The following is a 19,415-nucleotide window of genomic DNA, read 5'->3' as shown; positions in this document are numbered from 1 at the left end:
TTTAGAGTAATTAAGGCTCAAAGACATTATCCTTAAGATTTCATTTGACATCTTTTCCAATTTGTGTATGATAAAGTATATCCATTACTTTTAGTAATTGGGTGGTCAGCTTGTGGTAGTTGTACATGAAATCGGACAAATACCTGGTTATCCTGAATGACAAAATGTTATGTTTCAGAAAGCCACTTCAAATAGAAAGTTTAGTTACTTCTAATGTATTGACAGAAACGTGATATGTGGAGCAAATCCCATAAAAGTGTAGACTCTCAATAAATATTTATTGATTATGAGACAGGTCAATTATTCCTTTCAAATTATTAGTGCCTCATGATTTGTTTTGGGAATATGTAAGAAAGACATTACAATTGTTATAAATCTTCATATCTAAAAAGAAAATGACAATGCTACTGATACTCTTGGTCCAACAGGAGAGAGTACTTGGCTAACAGTCTTGTTTCCTTATGGCATTTTCATAATAAATTCTGACTTAAATTCTTGGGCTTGTTGGTGCTTCATTAATTCAGCAAAAAAAAGGAAACACGGAAAAAATGAATCAAAATTTATAGCTATTTGACCTTAGACCCCAGTGTTCATCTGTAAAATAGAGATAATAAATGTGTTTTCCTGAAAGGTTGTTGGGGGCTAAATGGGTTGATATATGTGAAGCACCTAGTGCGTGGAACATAGTTTGAATAAAATACACAAGGTCACACAACTAGTGCTTCTAGAAGGGAAATGAACGATCATAACAAAATTGTAATGCAGTATTTTAAACTACATGCCTTTAAAAGTGGATGGTCATAGCTATAAAACCAAAAAACTAGTTGTCATTTAGTCAATTCTGACTCATGTTTAAATACAAATTACAGATTTTGTTTGAAAACTAGGTGAGACGATACAGAGATTACAAAAGGAAAAATTCTCGATACAATTAAGAAAATCTCACGATCTCTCCAGACTGTCTCTAGGTCGAGCCTCAATCTGAGGCAGTGCCCTCTGAGGAAGTGCCCGTTGGCTCCTGTTGGCAGCACTGAGTGCTTCCTGCTAAGTGAGAGGTAATGTGTGATTACAGATTCAGAGGTCTTTCCTTACAGAGGCATGTAGCAAAGTCATGTTTGAAATTATCCTGGTAAGGTAAATCCCAAACTATAAAATAGTCTATGGTGTATCACCACATGCATCTAACCGTAAGCAAGTTACTGTACCTGTTTGAGCCTTAATTATATATAAAATGAGGACAATACTTACCTTCCTCAGAGTTTAGCGAGAGTCAAATGAGACAGTAGATGTAAAAATGCATTATATACAGTTCAGTACAAATGTGGTAGCGTTCTGAGGTGCCATCAAGTCAGTTCCAACTCATAGCAACCCTGTGTATAACAGAACAAAACACTGCCCGGTCCTCTGCCATCCTTACAGTCATTGTTACACTTGAGCCCATTGTTGCAGCCACTGTGTGAATCCATCTCATTGAGGGTCTTCCTCTGTTTTGCTGACCCTCAACTTTACCAAGCATGATGTCCTTCTCGAGGGACTGATCCTTCCTGATAACATGTCTATAAAGTATGTGACATGATGTCTCGCCATCCTTGCTTCTAAGGAGCATTCTGGATGTACTTCTTCCAAGACAGACCTGTTCATGCTTCTGGCAGTTTATGGTATGTATATTAAATATTCTCCAATACCATAATTCAAAGTCATCAGTTTCTCAGTCTTCATTATTCATTGTCCAGCTTCCGCATGCAAACAAGGCAATTGATAATACCATGGTTAGGATCAGTTGCGCCTTAGTCTTCAAGGCGACATCTTTGCTTTGTAACACTTTAAAGAGGCCCTTTGCACCAGATTTGGCCAATGCAATGCATCTTTTGATTTCTTGACTACTGCTTCCAGGGGTGTTGATTGTGGATCCAAGTAAAATGAAATCCTTGACAACTTGAACTTTTTCTCCATTTATCATGATGTTGCTTATTGGTCCAGTTGTGAGGATTTTTGTTTTCTTTATGTTGAGGTGTAATCCATACTGAAGGCTGTGGTCATTGATATTCATCAGTAAGTGCTTCAAGTTCTCTTCAGTTTCAGCAAGCAAGGTTGTGCCCTCTGTATAACGCAGGTTGTTAATAAGTCTTCCTCCAATCCTGATGCCCAGTTCTTCATGTAGTCCAGCTTCTCAGATTATTTGCTACCATACAGGTTGAATAAGTATGGTGAAAGAATAAAACTCATACCTTTTTTTTTAATCTTTAAACCATCCTCTTGGACTATGTATAGGTTTCTCACGAGCACAACCAACTGTTCTGGAATCCCCATTCTTCACAATGTTATCCATAATTTGTTATGATCCACACAGTCGAATGCTTTTGCGTAGACAATAAAACACAGGTAAACATCTTTCTGGTATTCCCTGCTTTCAGCCAAGATCCATCTGACACCAGCAATGATATCCCTTGTTCCATGTCCTCTTCTGAACCTGACTTGAAACAATTTCTGGAGCCTTGTTTTTCACCAGTGTCCTCAGTGCAGCTTGGACTTTTTCTTTCTGTACCATCGGTTCTTGATCATGCTGCCTCCTGAAATGGTTGAACGTCGACTAATTCTTTTTAATAGAGTGAGTCTGTATTTCTTTCATCTTCTTTTGATGCTTCCTATGTCATTGAGTATTTTCCCCATAGAATCCTTTAATATTGCAACTTGAGGCTTGAATTTTTTCTTCAGTTCTTTCAGCTTGAGAAATGCTGAGCGTGTTCTTCACGTTTTTTCTAACTCTAGATCTTTACACATTTCATTATAATTATTTGTCTTCTCAAGGTGCCCTTTGAAATCTTCTGTTCAACTCTTTTATGTCATCATTTCTTCCTTTCGGTTTAGCTACTCTGTTCAAGAGCAGGCTTCAGAGTCTCTTCTGACATCCATTTTCGTCTTTCTTCCCTGCCTTTTCGGTGACCTCTTGCTTTCTTCATGGATGATGTCTTTGATATCATTCCACAACTTGTCTGGTCTTCGTTCATTAGTATTCAATACATCAAATCTGTTCTTGAGATGGTCTCTTAAATTCATGTGGGCATATTTTGGCTCTTGTGAACTTGTTCTAATTTTCTTCAACTTGAACTTGCATCTGAGCAATTGATGGGCTGTTCCACAGTTGACCTCGGCCTTGTTCTGACTGATGACAGTTGGGCTTTGCCGTCATCTTTGCCCCCAGATGTAGTCAACTTGATTCCTGTGCATTCCGTCTGGCAAGCTCTATGTGTATAGTCACCATCTGATGTTGGTGAAAAAAGGTATTTCCAACGAAGAAGTTGTTGGTCTTGCAAAATTCTATCATGTGATCTCCGGCACTGTTTTCTATCACCAAGGCCATATTTTCCAACTACTGGGGTTCCAACTTTTGCATTCCAGTCACCAGTAATTGTCAGTGCATCTTGACTGCATGTTTGATCAATTTCAAACTGCAGAAGTTGGTAAAAATCTTTTATTTCTTCATATTTGGCCATAGTGGTTGGTGTGTAAATTTGAATAATAGTTGTATTAACTGGTCTTCATTGTAGGCGTACAGATATTATCCTATCATCACTGGCCACATTGTACTTCAGAGTAGACCTTGAATTGTTCTTTTTAACGATGAATACAACACCATTCCTCTCCAATTTGTCATTCCGAGCATAGACCATATGATTGATTCAAAATGAACAGTATCAGTTCATTTCAGCTTACTGATTGCTAGGATATCAATGTTTACGTATTCCATGTCATTTTTGACGATTTCCGATTTTTCTAAATTCATGCTTCGTACATTCCACGTTCCTATTATTAATAGATGTTTGCAGCTATTCTCATTTTGAGTCATGCCACTATACAAATACAAATGTAAGAGAATATTCTTTCGAAATCATTTCAGCATTACTCACTGCCTAAAATATGCAACTTACAAGTAATTTTTCATTATTTTCTGATGCATTTTGGAACTCAAACATGATTGCTAGGAATGGGTATTATTAACACCTTCCCAGTCAATTCAGGGTCATATTTATATTGTGTTCTATCCTATCCATGCGTGTATGGGTTACTCTGTCTGGGTCACAGCTCAGTCTCTTGATAATTTTATGTTTTAATTTGCCCATCACCACCTTCATTCTTTTCTCTCTCCTGCACACATCATTTATACAGTCTTCAAAGCTTATTGCACAAAAAATGGCAGAGAAAATTATGTTCTTCCCACCTACTACCCTCATCCCAATGATTATCACTGGCTAGAATGGAAAATAACAGTACCATGGGGGATCGTATTTGGTCAGTAATAATGGAAATGAAGGTGAGGAAAGACCCTCATGTAGAAGGTAGTTACACTGATGTAAATAAATTCTTAAAGAGCACTTTGAAGTGAAACGTCAGTTGAAGAGAATTAGAACTAAAGGAGAATTTCTGTGTCAAGCTCTTGTTTACCAAGTGTGAGGAGAAAGAGATGAGAGTATGAGTTCCATAGTTATGGGAAAGACCTGTGAAGTAGCTATGGGGATTCCTTTGGTTGGTCCAATTTTGCCTGAATAGTTTTCAATGTGTAATTGTGGTAGTTTGACCTTCTAATAAAAAGTCAGGCAAACTTGTTAGCAGTTCAGCTATTGTCCCTTTTATAGGTTTCTGGGATTATAATTAAGTTACTGAATTCTGAAAGGGTTAAAACGTTTGCTTTTCCAATTTAAGTGCACTTGAGGATGCTGGCAGAATGCGGCACACTACTCTTCAGGGCCACCTCACTGAAGACACTGTCAGCCACAGACTTCTGTGTGTCTCTTAAAATATGGACTTTTTGTTTGCCAGATGATGGAAACAGGTTCTTTATCATTCATTCTATATTTAAATGTTGCTTGTTTGTGAAGGAAATTCGGGGAGCTGTGGATGAGAAGTAATGGAGAGTAGGACTTCTGTGCATGGATTCTGGAGCCAGGCTGCTTGGATTTGAGTCCCTGCCCTACCACCAACCTGCTGAGTGACCTTGGTCAATTTCTTTAATCTCCATACTTCAGTTTCCTTAACTATAAAATGGAGATAGTAATAATCGTACCCACCTCACAGGGTGGTTCTGAGGATTGAGTGAAGCCATCTGTGTAAAAGGCCCTTGGATTAGTGCTGGCACATTCTTACAACCCAAGTGTTAGCTATTGGTTTTACTACTACTGTGACAATTCTTTTTTTTTTTTTTTTTTTATTGTACTTTAGATAAAGGTTTACAGAACAAACTAGCTTTTCATTAAACAGTACACATATTGTTTTATGACATTGGTTAACAACCCCACGACATGTCAACACTCTCCCTTCTTGACCTTGAGTTCCGTATTACCAGCTTTCCTGTCCCCTCCTGCATTCTGGTCCTTGCCCCTGGGCTGCTGTGCCCCTTTAGTCTCATTTTGTTTTATGGGCCTGTCTGATCTTTGGCTGAAGGCTGAACCTTGGGAGTGACTTTGTTACTGAGCTAGAAGGGTGTCTGGGGGCCATACTCGGGGTTTCTCCAGTCTCTGTCAGGCCAATAAGTCTGGTCCTTTTTTGTAAGGTGGAATTTTGTTCTACATTTTTCTCCAGCTCTGTCTAGGACTCTCTATTGTGATCCCTGTCAGAGCAGTCAGTGGTGATAGCCCAGGACCATCTAGTTGTACTGGACTCAGTCTAATGGAGGCTGTGGTAGTTGTGGTCTACTAGTCCTTTGGACTAATCTTTCCCTTGTGTCTTTAGTTTTCTTCATTCTTTCTTGCTCCTGCAGGGGTGAGACCAGTGGAGTACCTTACGTGGCCGCTCACAGGCTTTTAAGACCCCAGACACTATTCACCAGAGCTTAGTCTTACTGTTTCCCCCTCTGTATGTGATTTTTTGTTTTTCTCGAACTGCTCTCAGGGTTCTGTCTTTGGTTTTAGCCAGTGTGACTATGATAAGTCTTGATGATTTTCTTTTGGGGTCTATGCTATATGGGGCTCATTGAGCTTCTTGGATGGTCAGATTTTCAACTTTCATGATATTAGTGAAGTTTTCAGTCAGCAATTCTTCAATGATCCTCTCTGTGTTTTCCATTTTCTCCCCATTCTGGAACATCGACCACTCGTGCATTTTTGCTTTTGATTGTATCCCACATTATTCTCAGGGTTTCTTCATTTTCCTTTGTTCTTTTTTCTGATTTTTCCCCCCAAAAAGTGGTATTCAAGTATTTGTCCTCAATTTTACTGATCCTTCTTCCATTGTTTCATACCTGCTCCTCAGACCTTCTATGACACTGTCCATTTCTGAAATCTTGTTTATTTTTGAATTTCTAATTGCTTTTGTATGATTTCTAGTTGTGAGTTTATTTTCACATTTTGTTCCTGTATTGTTTTCCTGAATTCCTTGTTTTGTCTGCTTTTTCCATGAATTTGTCCATTTTTTCCTCATTTTTGTCTGCTTTTTGCTTCAACTCTTGGGTAACTCTGAATATTAGAGACTTGAATTCCCTCTCAGGTAGTTTCAGCGCCTTCTTTTCTACTGGAAAGTCATCTGGTGTTTTATTTTGGACATCTACTGGAACCATCCTGTCCTTTTTTATATATATATTTTGATATTGTCTGCTCTCTTAGGGCCATTCAGTAGTTATTTTTTTCATTTGTTGATTGTAGATTTGTTTCATCCTGCTTTTTTGTTTTATTTGGTTATGTCTGAGCAGGTGGGCTGTATTCTTTGTTGTTTGATCATCTGTGGGCACAATACTTTTCACCTCCTTGTCCAATGAGCAGGGACCAGTCGCTCAGCTATGGCCCAGCAGGGCAGGTCCAGCTGAAAGGGAAGGGCTGGGGTAAGTTTTTTTGTAGCACATACTGGGGCCAACAGGGCAACTGGGGGTCAGTGCAGGACAGGTTCTGGTAGGTCATGCCTGTGCTGCTTGGGGGTGCGATGTTCAGCACATGGTGCGGATAGGCAGGAGGGAGGGGGGAGATTATGATGTGTGGAGCTACGTTGGGTATGGGAAAGAAGAGAGAGAGGAGAGAGAAACAGGAACAACAACAACAACAAAAAGTGCTGAGGGAGCCTGCCGTTGAAGTGGAGAGATGAGAAACCGAGAACAAAAAGGAAAAATTTAAAAAAAAGAAAAATGCCCCCAGGGATCCCACCAGCAACCAGGGAAGTGGTTCTCAGGCCCCGGGACACAGCCTCTCTAGAAGGGGTGGGGATGGCACACAGTGCCATGTATTTAGGAGACAGGAAAAGAAGGAACGTAGAGAAATGAGAAACAGAGGAAGAAGGGCAGGGGGTGGGAAAGCACGTATCACTGGTTACTGGTGCTCTGTCTCCTGCTGGGAGCTCTGTGAAGCTGCTTTCCCATAGTCCCTGTCTGCCAATTTCTGACAGGAGTCCAAGATGGTGAATCCATGCTGCATTAGCTGGTAAGGAACCTGCGCTCCATATTTCTCCTCACTCTCTGTTCTCTGTCCGTTTCTTATTCTATTCGGTGCTTGCTTGGGCCTTTTATCTCTTCATTTGATACTTAGGGTTCCAGGATTGACACCTGTCTCTGTTTTAGTTAGGTTTTTTGGGTCTTTGCTCTGGAGGGACGAAGTGGTGCTTCTGTCTATAGTGCCATGGTGGCTCTGCCCCACTACTGTGACATGTGTGTAATGATGATGACAACAACTATTCCTCCTAGAAAGTCCAGTATTAAATTGGGTAGTAAATAGTCTAAAATTCTATTACACTTCTGCCTTTGTTTTTTTAAACCACCTCAAAATACTTTGTTGATATATGGGTTCTATCTTATGCTAGAGCTAATAACATTTTCATTTTAGGTTTTTTGGTATATTGGTCTAATTGGGCATGTGATGAATAAAAGCTAGATATTGTGAATTGAAATAAAAGATATAAAAAATCAACCCCAAACAATGTATATATTTCTGTTTATCTCCTAATATCCTCATTCTTTTTTGTCTCTGTATTTCCTCCTCTCCCTCTGTCCCTAGAAGTTGAGATAAAGGATTTTAGATCTGAAGTAAATCCAATGCAAAATATCCCTCCATGTGTCTTTGCATCTGGTAATTCCTGTCCCTGTTATTCTCTTTAACATGCTGTATTCTCGCTCCTACTTGTATCTGATCATCTGGTTGTTTTCCAACTTTCTCTATTGTGCCATTTTGTTTCCTGATCTTATTATTGACTGCTAGCTCCAATCTAACATAAAACTGACAATAGGGCTTAAACTGAACTCTCCTTCAAGGCAGGGCAGTGCAGTGCAGTGCACAAAAATACTGATCCGAAAGTCAAGAGATCTGGAGTTGTGAGCAAGTCCAAGTATGTAACAGTGGGTTGCTTCTTTCTGGACTTATGTATCTTCTGTGACATAAGGAGGCCAAGTGACAAAGTTGCTAAAGACCTTCCCATCTTTTACAGTCTGTAATTCCTACACTCCCTCTGGATTTCCCAGGCATTCTTCCAGCCACCTAGGCTTGATAGTGACATATGACTTAAAGGACAAGGACTTTTGACCCACCTTTTGTATTCTGAGACTCTACCGTAATTCCCAGCACATAGTAGATATTCAGCAGGTTCCCTGGATGGTGCAGTTTGCACTTGTTTACTAACTGCAAGATTGGCAATTGGAAAACACCCAGAAGTGCTGCAGAAGAAGGCCTGGCAAACTGTAAAATTGTTGGCTGCTGTTGGTTGGCTGCCAGATCGTGGCAGACCCATCTGTGACAGAGCGGAGCTACACCGTAGGGTTTCCTTGGCTGTCATCTTTACAGTAGCAGTTTGCCAGGCCTCCCATGGAGCTTCCGGGTGGGTTTGAACCCCCAGCCTTTGGGTTAGCAGCCAATCACAAGCCACTTGTGCCACCCATCCCCCGTCTCTAAGAACATAGTCGTTGACTACCCTGTGGAGCGTCTCACTCTGATTAAATCTGAGACTGGGCACTTTACAGTTAGTTTGGTCATAGTTATATCACTAAATATCAGTGGGAAGTTTTCTAAATCAATTAAATTTTGATTTTATAGTCAGAAGTCAAAAATTTTTTAATTAAATGTTATTATTAATAAACATTTGATAAGTGAAGTAAAAGTTGTGATTTGGAAGGATCAGCCAGGAATTGCTGGTGTTCAAGGCAGTAAAGCACAACCAAGTAACAAAATCTGGAGCAAATATGACGATATTGGGATGTGATCCTTCTGGACTGGGCTTACTTTGAATACTGTGTCATAGTGTTCTGTTTGTTTTACAAATTAAAACATTTTAGATCATTTAGGTATACAGTTATTTTGCTTAGAAATATTATCTAAAGGTAATGCCATGCCTTATCAAAATCATAACTCAAATGTGTCACTTTTCCTTGATCATCGGATCATATATAAATACACCCTCAGAAAAATCTTCTAATTCACGAGTAATTGAAAAATCCTCTTATAAATCTCTTCCTGGTGCATCTGAATGTAATCAGTTAATGTAACGTGGTACTATGCGCTAAGTAATAAAAAAAAAAATGTTGATTTACTTTTACATCTGTTTATAATGAAGAGCTAAAGCTTTATTACTTATGTCTGCTCCTTTTATTGTCCTCAGAGAAAATTATTTGGGATGAATTGTTTTCAAAGTGCGTTTATAGAGGCTTCAGAAGACACCAAAAGAATGCTGACAGCAAAAAGAATGAGGTGATTCAACAAAGTAACAATGTAACACGAGTGCATAAGAAACAAGGTAATTCCCCTACTGGGTTGTTAAAAGAATGTTCTCAATCTAGTAAATCTGGCATTTTAGGTTGAGAATAATAGCTACATATAAGATTAATTTCCAAATATTTTAATGCAGTGATACAATTGGGAAATGTTAGAATTGGAAGAAGGTTTAGAGAGTCTCACACGACTGGCTCATCTTACAGATGAGGAAACAATGACAACAGGAGACGGAAATACTGAAACTTAAGATCTCACAGATAGAGGCGGCAAGTAGAGAGGCAGAATGAGAACCTGGTCTTCTGCCAGTTTCAATTATAATAACCAAACATTGATGTGACTTTCTAAGGAGTATATCATATATATAAATATAAATAATTTCTCTCATATATGTGAAAATACATATAGATTATATACATGATTTTGTATATGAATCATATCTATGTATATAGCATCGATGACAGAGATTTTTCAAAGACAACATGGAATCACATCCTTCCTGTTGGCTCTAGGATCGAGGCAACCTTCTCTGCAGAGTTACCTACACGCTTTATTTGAAAGTTGACCTGCCCTGTGTATTCAGTAGCACAAAGAAGCCTTTAAGCAGCTTGCTGCCTGAAACCTCACAGTTAATTTGGAGACATTGGTATAAGGGGCCTACCCTTCGTGATCTTTGATTTTCTACACATGCCCAATTATCATCTCTCTCAGAGATGGTATAGAAATCTTAGTAAAGCATGTTACGTTTATATGCATATTTGTCATGTTCTTCTGCTTCCTCTGCCAGGCTAGGGTGACGCTGGCTCTTTATGTAACTATTTTTTAATAAATAAAACATAAGATGTTTTACAGTTGACAAAATTTTCAAAGCATCAGCCATATCCATATTCAAATAAAAGACCTATTAATAATTAGAATAATAACTAACATTTATTGAGCATTTAGTGTCTAATAGATAATGTGCAAAGCACTGAACATATGTTGGACTTAACTTTCTCAATAATCTTGTAAAGTAGGTGGCGGTACCTAAATGTCCTGCGAGGAATATTAATTACCTTTTTAAAATCTCATCCCAAAATAGGACGGGGCTCTAATAGATGTCTCACACTTGCTTTTATGCCGCACAGAGTGAGACATGTCCATGGTGGTACAGGGACAAAAACCCCTCCCCTGCGCTGCAGACATGGTTTTCGAATCTCTCCTGTGACCTCCAGCGAGGTGTGCTTGACCCTAAGGTGGGTGGGAGGCATGAGGGAGACAGGAAGGAGTTGAGTGGTGAAAGCGAAAGGACCCTTTACAGTGAGACAAAGTGAATGAATGCTGCGTGTTTCCTTTTGTAACTAGGGAAAGTCACCACAGTGCCTTTTACCAGTTGTCTCATACACTGACACCAGCTCTGCCCAACAGGCTGAATACGTGAGGATCTAAGCAATTAGCGTTCTATCTGTGTATCGGGGGCAACTCATGTAACTTGTGTGAGCCTGTTTTCTCACTTGAAAATGGGGAAATCACTTGCAGAGGCATCAAGGTGATTAAGTTAAACGGCGTCTCACGGGTGAATGTTGTTGTTAGGTGCCCTCAAGTTGGTTCCGACTCACAGTGACCGTCTGCACCACAGAATGGTAGCCACAAAATAAATGGTAGTTGTTATTGCAAATCGCTGATGGTAAAATCGGTCCTGTTCACCTGCCCGCACGGTGTGACTGTGAAGATTAAATGTAGAAATGTAAGCAAAAGCACTTAGCGTCATTGCCTGCACACAGTAGGTGTCCAGTGGGCGTTCTTTCCCTTCTTAACAATAAAAATCGTACATTCTGTGTAACCACAGAGTCTCTATAATTTATCCGTAAGCTCAAACCATTGAAGAAGCAGATGGTTATTCTTGTGTGGGGAGCAAAAAGAAATGGAGAAAATACCTCCTTCCAAATTCAGGGAGAAAGTAGATATAGTCTACAGAGCTTTATTTTCTTCATTCTACTTTTGTGGGGTACTGGGGGGAGGATTAGGGTGCTAAGAGTTTCTTTACCTCTGGAGGTTCTACGCCAGGTAACAGAGGGAAAGGCTGAGACATCACAGGTCAAAGCCATCATGACCTTGACGGCTGCTGTGTGTGCTGGGCACTGTACCTAGATCATCTCTTCGAAGCCTCACAAATGCCTTGTAGCAGGTAAGGAATCAGAGGTTTGGAGAGGCTAAGTAATTTGCCCAAGGTCACACAGCTGGGGAATAGCATAGCTGAAAGAACCCCGACGGCACAAGGGTTAAGCTCTCAGCTGCTTGGTCAGCAATTCAAACCCACCAGCAGCTCCGCTGGAGAAGAGACCTGGCCATCTGCTCCCATGAGATTACAGCTTAAGAAACCCTATGGGAGCATTCCTGCTCTGTACAATAGGGTAACTGTGACTCAGAAGTGACAGGGGACAACAACAACGACAGCGTAACTGACGCTTGGACTGTTTTATTTGTTGGAAGCCAAAGCCTAGGCTTCGACCTTTATATTATTATTGCCCCCTACATCCTTGAGGTTAAATCCAATGGAAAGCTAGCTAGATTTAAATTTCAAGTGTAGCCTATAGGCTTAAAAGGTAAAAGAAGCCAGTGATATTTTATTTTGAAGCTATAACATAGAAGAGAATTGAATTTAAAAAGAAGTGCTTTTGCTTACATTTCTACATTTAATCTTCACAGTCACACTGTGCGGGCAGGTGAACAGGACCGATTTTACCATCAGCGATTTGCAATAACAACTACCGTTTATTTTGTGGCTACCATTCTGTGGTGCAGACGGTCACTGTGAGTCGGAACCAACTTGAGGGCACCTAACAACAACATTCACCCGTGAGACGCCGTTTAACTTAATCACCTTGATGCCTCTGCAAGTGATTTCCCCATTTTCAAGTGAGAAAACAGGCTCACACAAGTCACATGGGTTGCCCCGTAACACAGATAGAACGCTAATTGCTTAGATCCTCACGTATTCAGCCTGTTGGGCAGAGCTGGTGTCAGTGTATGAGACAACTGGTAAAAGGCACTGTGGTGACTTTCCCTAGTTACAAAAGGAATAGATGGTATCAAAAACAACGCCTTAGATCCTTACATTGTTAAAGGCTACCTCAAACACCATTTGGTTAGTAGTGCCAATTCATCCGTGTTAATAGGCATTGGGATGACAGGTGGAGGCGGCATGTACAAGTCTAAAAAGGAAAGCCGTAAGCAAACCATCTCAATCTCTCAGGGCCTTCTTGTTTGAGACCCGCTGTCGTGATTGTTTACCACCACCTGGTGGCTGCTTCATGGCAGAAAAGTGTTTAAAGTAGGGAGAGACAAAGACCTCTCCTGAGAAATCACACTCACCCAGATTGAAATCCTGACGTCTTTCAGCCCCCAGATTGCTCTCAAAGAGTGTTCCCAGCACAGATTGTTCTTCAACACGCTCGGAGCTGAAAGGAAACGTCACTAGTCTCTTCTCATCCTCACCCCCAACCTAAAGGCTGTAATCTTCAGTTCAATGAACACATCTCTGCCTCATCCACTGTAGCACGCACCCTAGAAATGTCATCATGCTTGACACCCTGTGTTGTGCTCGCTCACTAACCACAAACTCACTACCTTGCTGTCTGGGTGTTTTCTCTGTTGGTCTGCATCCTCCTTCCCTCTGGCTGTGTTCTTTTCTAGGTAACTTGAGACCTGGGAACAATGGTTCTCAAACCAGGGCCCAGTCACACACTTAGGTGCAGCCTTTGCAACCTCTTAACTTCACTCTAATGGGCCATTAAACTAGCAAGAAGGTCTCTGTGGATAATGTCTTTTTCAGATGTTTTCCACACCCTATAAAACGTTTCGGCTTCATGTCGTTGAGGTAATGGTCTCCCTGCAGCAAGTCAGTAAACACCTCCCCACCGAGATTCTGGGAACCCCTGGCTGGGGCCCGGCAGCCTGTTGATACAGCCCAGAGGGAAGCTCCCCTCTGCATCCACATCAGATACAAACAGGCCACTACCTTGTCGCAGAGGAGGGATCTGCACTCCCTCTGGTCTTTAGAGACTCACTGAGTCTTAGAACTGGAGATACAGTGTATACACCATCTCGCGCAGCCCATTGATTTTCAGATGAGTTAACTGAGGCCCAGTGTGTTTAAGGAACTGGCCCTGCTGTCAAACGGCTAGAGGCAGAGAAGAGGCTGGATGGAACCCAGATCTCTTGACCATTGGCCACACCATCTCCCTGAATAGCAAGAGGGCAAGGACAAGGACATATCTCTAGGCCTACCCCTGGCCTGATGGAACGACGGTAACAGCCCATCCTTGGAGATTCACTGTGTCCCTGGGGACTGAAGAACACCCTACGGTTTTATCTCCCTGGGCGCCGCAGCAGCCAAGGCGTAGTCAGAGCAGGGGTCAGCTCAGGCTGTGCTGGGCATCGGTCTCAGCCACATACGCAGGGCCATTTACCCACCACTGACCAAGGTGCCCACTGACAGAACACACAGCACGCTGAGCACAGCTTCAGCCACTGAGCACATTCTGAGCCATTATCCCTCTGGCCTTCCCCCATCCTGGGCCCGGAGAGACATTATGACCTCCAACTGACGTGCCCTGAAAGAGCTTTGCAAACTCGTGTGGGAACACAGGGTGTCACAGAGCAGCATGTGGCCAGTTCTCACGGCCCTGGGAACTCCCCTGACCCTGCTGTTAGGCCACCACTCTGCCTGAGAATTCTAGACTATGGGGTTGTAGGGACAGCCTTGTACACACGCTCCTCCGTCAGAGTTTAGATCAAGTACATGGAGATGAAGACCCCCCTAGACTTCCTTTCTACCTCCCATTGCTGTAGGCTTTCTCACGTCTGAAGAGTGTCGCACCAAGCATTGCATGTTTGTCAGTTCATTTGTTCCTTAACGGCAGACCTTGGGTTAGCATAAAATTCTCACCTTTACACATGAGAAGACTGACGCTCAGAAAAACTAAATGTTTGCCCAAGATGGTGCCCTTCCTAAGTACCCAGGGAGGCATTTGGCGGCAGTTATCTGACTGCAGGGCCTGAGCTATCTCAGATCTCCTAGGCACCTCTGTACCCTCACTTCTCCCATCTGTGAACGAGACAAGAGAGGTTGTAAAAAAATAAATAAATAAATAAAACCAGTTGCTGTCAAGTAGATTGTGTCTCATGGCAACGCTACGTATGTCAGAGCAGAACTGTGTTCTATAGGGTTTTCAATGGCTGTGCCCTTTTGGAAGCAGATTTCCAGGCCTTTCTTCCCAGGCACCTCTGGGTGGATCTGAACGTCCAACGTTTCAGTTAGTACCTGTATTTAAACTGTTTGCACCACCCAGGGACTCCTGAGAGAGAGGACAGTATTCTCATTTTACAGACGAGGAAATAGAGGTGAATGCAGACCCTTAGCAGCCAGAACTATCTCCGGGTGCCCTTATTTTACCTGAAAGTTGGCAGGAACTCTCCAGGAAGATGGGCAATGAGGAGGGAAGAGGCAGAGGTCAGCATCTATACATCCAACTATAAGCTCCAGGGAGAAATCAGGCTTCATGGAGAAGACGAGCCTTGGGCTAGGCCTTATTAACAGTAATAACAACAACAAACTTAACCATCATATCCTGAGTGCCTACTATGTGTCAGTGTTTCCATGTTTTATATAATCCTCACAATTTTATAAAGTAGGTATCATTATTCCCACTTCACAGACAAGAGAACTAAGCCTCAGAGCAGGTAAAAGACATGCCCAAGGTTGTATAATTAATGACTATAAGAGTTGGAAATGGAATATATGTGCATTTGTTTACAAAGCCTTAGAAAGTAGATAAACAGAAAGAGGGAAGGTCATTCCAGGCAAGAAGAATGAGTGAGAAAAGGCCTAGGGTCAAGGGGTGGGACAGACCCAGTTTATGTGATGACAACATTGGTGGAGGGGGTATGGGGGAACGGGGGACAAGGGAAGATATGAGGAAATGACTCAACATTAGGTCATACTTAGTATATGCCTGACCCCGTATTAGGAACTTACCTCGTTCATTCCTTACAAAACCTCAATGAAAAAGAAATTAGTCCTATTTTTATAACCGAGATAAATGAAACTCAGACAGATTTAAGAATTTATCCAAAGTTGCCAAAAGAATGACTGGCAATGGATCCCAATCAGCTCACTAGACCCCAAGGCTGGGACTTCCCCAGACCCCTTGCTGCCCTGATTGTGCTTCATGGTCAAGGAAACAACACTGGACTGGAAATTAGAAGATAGGCATCTGCCCTTAATCTTTGTTCGACTTGGCAAGGCACCTATCTCCTTGGGCCTGTTTCTCTCATCTATATAAAAAAAAGTAGATCGTTCAAAATAATCTCCAAGGTCTTTTTCAGCTATAAAAACAATAACAACAAATCCTTAACTATGATGCTATTTTGAGGCGTGGGCTCATACTGTGCTCATTGAGCAAGCTTTGAGCAAGGGTGACCTGGACTATACTCCCACATTGTTGGTGGAGAAGCTGAGGGTCTCTTTTCTCTTTTTACAGGAGGACATGCCGAACAGAATTGAAACTTGGCATCTGACAAAGAGCTGATTGTTTTTGGTGCACCTATCCTGGTTGTTTATTTTGTTTGTTTGTTTTTAACGTATCTTCCCTCAGAGCAACTGTGACTTGCACAAATCTAATCTCATCTTCCCCAACTCAACCAAAAATCCAAAATGGACAGGCTGTGATTACAACATAGTCTTTAAATGTTTCTCATCTTTTTTTAACTTTTGGTTTAGAATCTCCTCATCAGGTGAGGATTTTTGTTTTCTTTATGTTAACTTGTAATCCATACTGAAGGCTGTAGTCTTTGATCTTCATCAAAGTGCTTCAAGTCCTCTTCACTTTCAGCAAGCAAGGTTGTGTCATCTGCGTATCGCAGGTTGTTAATGAGTCTTCTTCCAATCTTGATGCCCTGTTCTTCTTCATATAGTCCAGTTTCTCTGATTATTTGCTCAGCATACAGACAGATTGAATACGTATGGTGAAAGGATACAACACTGACACATGCTTTTTTTTTTTTTTTTTTTTACTTTAAACCGCGCAGTATCCCCTTGTTCTGTTTGAATGACTGCCTCTTGGTCTATGTACAGGTTCCTCACGAACACAATTAAGGGTTCTGGAATTCCCACCATGATAAACGGAGAAAATATTGAAGTCGTCAAGGATTTCATTTTACTTGGATCCACAATTAACACCCATGCAAGGAACAGCAGTCACGAAATCAAACACAATGCATTGAGCAAATTTGCAAAAGACCTCTTTAAAGTGTTAAAAAGCAAAGATGTCACCTTGAAGCCAATGTTGAGCCTGATCCAAGCCATGGTATTTTCATTCCTGTTGTATTCTTGGGAAAGCTGGACAATGAATAAGGAAGACAGAAGAATTGATGCCTTTGAATTACAGTGTTGGAGAAGAATACTGAATATACCATGGACTGCCAGAAGCACGAACAGGTCTCCCTTGGAAGAAGTATGGTCAGAATGCTCTTTAGAAGCAAGGTTGGTGAGACTTCATCTCACATACTTTGTACATATTGTCAGGAGGGACCAGTCCCTAGAGAAGGACATCATGCTTGGTAAAGTAGATGGTTGGCAAAAAAGAGGAAGACCATCAACAAGATGAATCGACACAGTTGCTGCAACAATGAGCTCAAGCATAACAGCAATTAGGATGGCACAGGACCTGGCAGTGTTTTGTTCTGTTGTACATAGGATCGCTATGAGTTGGAACCGACTCAATGGCACCTAACAACAACATTGGGTAAGCTCCTGGGTGTTGGGGGTTTGCATATGCAATACAGAAAATAAGTTGAGGACATAAGTGAAGAGTTGGCTCTTGTTTATTCACCACAGGCGATGCCAGGAGAAAAGAATTGACTTGAGGGTGGGCAGTGAATAGATGCACAATTACTCCAGATGGTGAGAAAAACTCCTAGTCTCACACTCACCGTGCCCGGGCTTGTTCATGGAAATGAGGGAGTCTGAGAAAGGGCTGAGAGACATCTGCTTGGTGGTCCTGTTCACTGTAGATGCTCAAGGTAGAGCCCATGGGAGGAGAAGTTGGTCAAATGTTAGGCAGTTGTTTCTCCAAGAAGGAGCTGTTTGCAGAGGAGCTATTCAGCCTAGAACCAAAGAAACCATTGCTGTCGAGTTGATTTCAACTCATAGTGACCCTATAAGACAGAGTGGAATTGACCCACAGGGTTTCCAAGGCTGTAATCTTTATGTCACTATGAGTTAGAACTGACTCAACGGCACCTGACAACAACAATCTTTATGGAAGCAGACTGCCACGTCTTTCTCCTAGGGAGCGGCTGGTGGGTTGGAACTGCTGGCCTTTGGGTTATCAGTGGAGTGCTTCCTCGTTGTGCCACCAAGGCTTCTACTCAGCCAGCCTAGCCCAGCCTAATTCATAGATCTTCCTGTTCTCGAAATTTCTGCTACTGTGTAGTCTGTGCTAATCCACTGTTCACAAATTAGCCCTCTTTTCTAGGGCCTAAAGCTGTCCAGAGGCAGTGAAAAGACCTTTTAATTGAGTGAGCAAACATGTCAAACACACACCGTAAGCCAGGTGCCTGGCTACAGTTATGGAAATCAATGAAAAATCCTTCCTGCTCTCGTAGAACTCACGGTCCAGCAGAAAAAACAGAAATGTAAGATGTGGTGAGTTACATATAAGGAAAGTGGAAGCACAGTGCTCTTCCATCTTTGAATGCTAGTGGAGCCACTTGGAGGCTGGCGTGCCCTCCCGGGTGTCTCAGCTCACCATCTGCCAGTCCGTGTTTAAGAATCAACTCCAGGGTCCCTTCCCAGGTGAGTCAGGTCGACATTGAGTCTGTGCCAGAGAGAAGTGAACTGAGATGGCCTTTAGGCTCTTAAAACTACCTTCCATCCTAAAACTGTCAAGATCTATATACATCTTGTCATTAACGTTATAAAAACAACTCAGTATTTATCCTCTGTTTAGAAATCTCTTGATGTCTATTACAGCAGAACAATCATTCTGAACTCCTTAAGGACTGGTAGAATATGAGTCGAGTAAATGTTTTTTGAATGAGTGATTTTTTTGGATATATCTCTTAATCGTTTTAGACTTTGAGCAATAAAGAAAGATTAATAATACATAAACTCTCAGGGGGACGCCCTTTTCCTGCCCTGTAATGCATTTTCCCTTTGGCAAACTCCTACTTCTCTTTCAAAACCCCACTAATCTTTCAAAACTCTGGGACTTTGTCTTCCCTTGAAGATGAATCAATCGACCTCTCCTTAAAGTTATCAAACCAACTGCTGTAGAGCTGATTCCAGGTTCAGGACAACCCCATGTGTATCTGACTAGTACTGCTCCATAGGGTTCTCAAGGCCGTGACCTTTCGAAAGTAGATTACCAGGCCTTTATTTTGAGGTAACTTTGGGTGGACTTGAGCCTTCAACCTTTTGGTTAGCAGCCTTGTGCTTAACTGTTTGCTCTACCCAGGGACTTCCTTAACGCTATCACTACTCGTTAAACTCATGACCAGGTTACATGCTCCCCCTCAGATGGGGCTCCTGAGGGAGGTGGGTTTTCATTATGAGCTCAGCACTTGGTGAGAGCCTGGCGTATAGAAGGTTTCCGTCAATACAGGTTGATTTAATGAGCTACAAGGAGGAACAAATCAGTCTTAGAAGAAATACAACCAGACTGCTCCTTAGAAATGAGGATGGCGAGACTTCAGTTTGCT

At 41.7% G+C, this 19,415-nt stretch overlaps 1 protein-coding gene across 2 annotated transcripts in view; it reads left to right on the top strand.

Annotated features, from left to right (window-relative positions):
* Positions 1-17,458, top strand: part of AGPAT5 (1-acylglycerol-3-phosphate O-acyltransferase 5) — a 107,872-nt gene extending 90,414 nt beyond the window's left edge. Inside the window, exons 9-11 of one of the 2 annotated variants that reach the window (XR_010323532.1) lie at positions 9,562-9,696; positions 16,196-16,448; positions 16,789-17,458. Coding sequence is in view for 1 of the 2 variants with exons in the window: in XM_064294937.1 (XP_064151007.1) it covers positions 9,562-9,654 (93 nt within the window). In the remaining variant the exon portion in view is untranslated. Of the gene's footprint in view, positions 1-9,561; positions 9,697-16,195 lie in introns of both variants that reach the window. The other variant, XM_064294937.1, reaches the window with a different exon arrangement.
* The last annotated feature ends 1,957 nt before the right edge of the window (positions 17,459-19,415 follow it).

This window comes from Loxodonta africana, chromosome 12, assembly GCF_030014295.1.
Source record: "Loxodonta africana isolate mLoxAfr1 chromosome 12, mLoxAfr1.hap2, whole genome shotgun sequence".
Classification (NCBI taxonomy): Eukaryota; Metazoa; Chordata; class Mammalia; order Proboscidea; family Elephantidae; genus Loxodonta; species Loxodonta africana.
The sequence above is the reverse complement of the archived record's forward strand: the minus strand, read 5'-3'. Positions and strand labels throughout refer to the sequence as shown.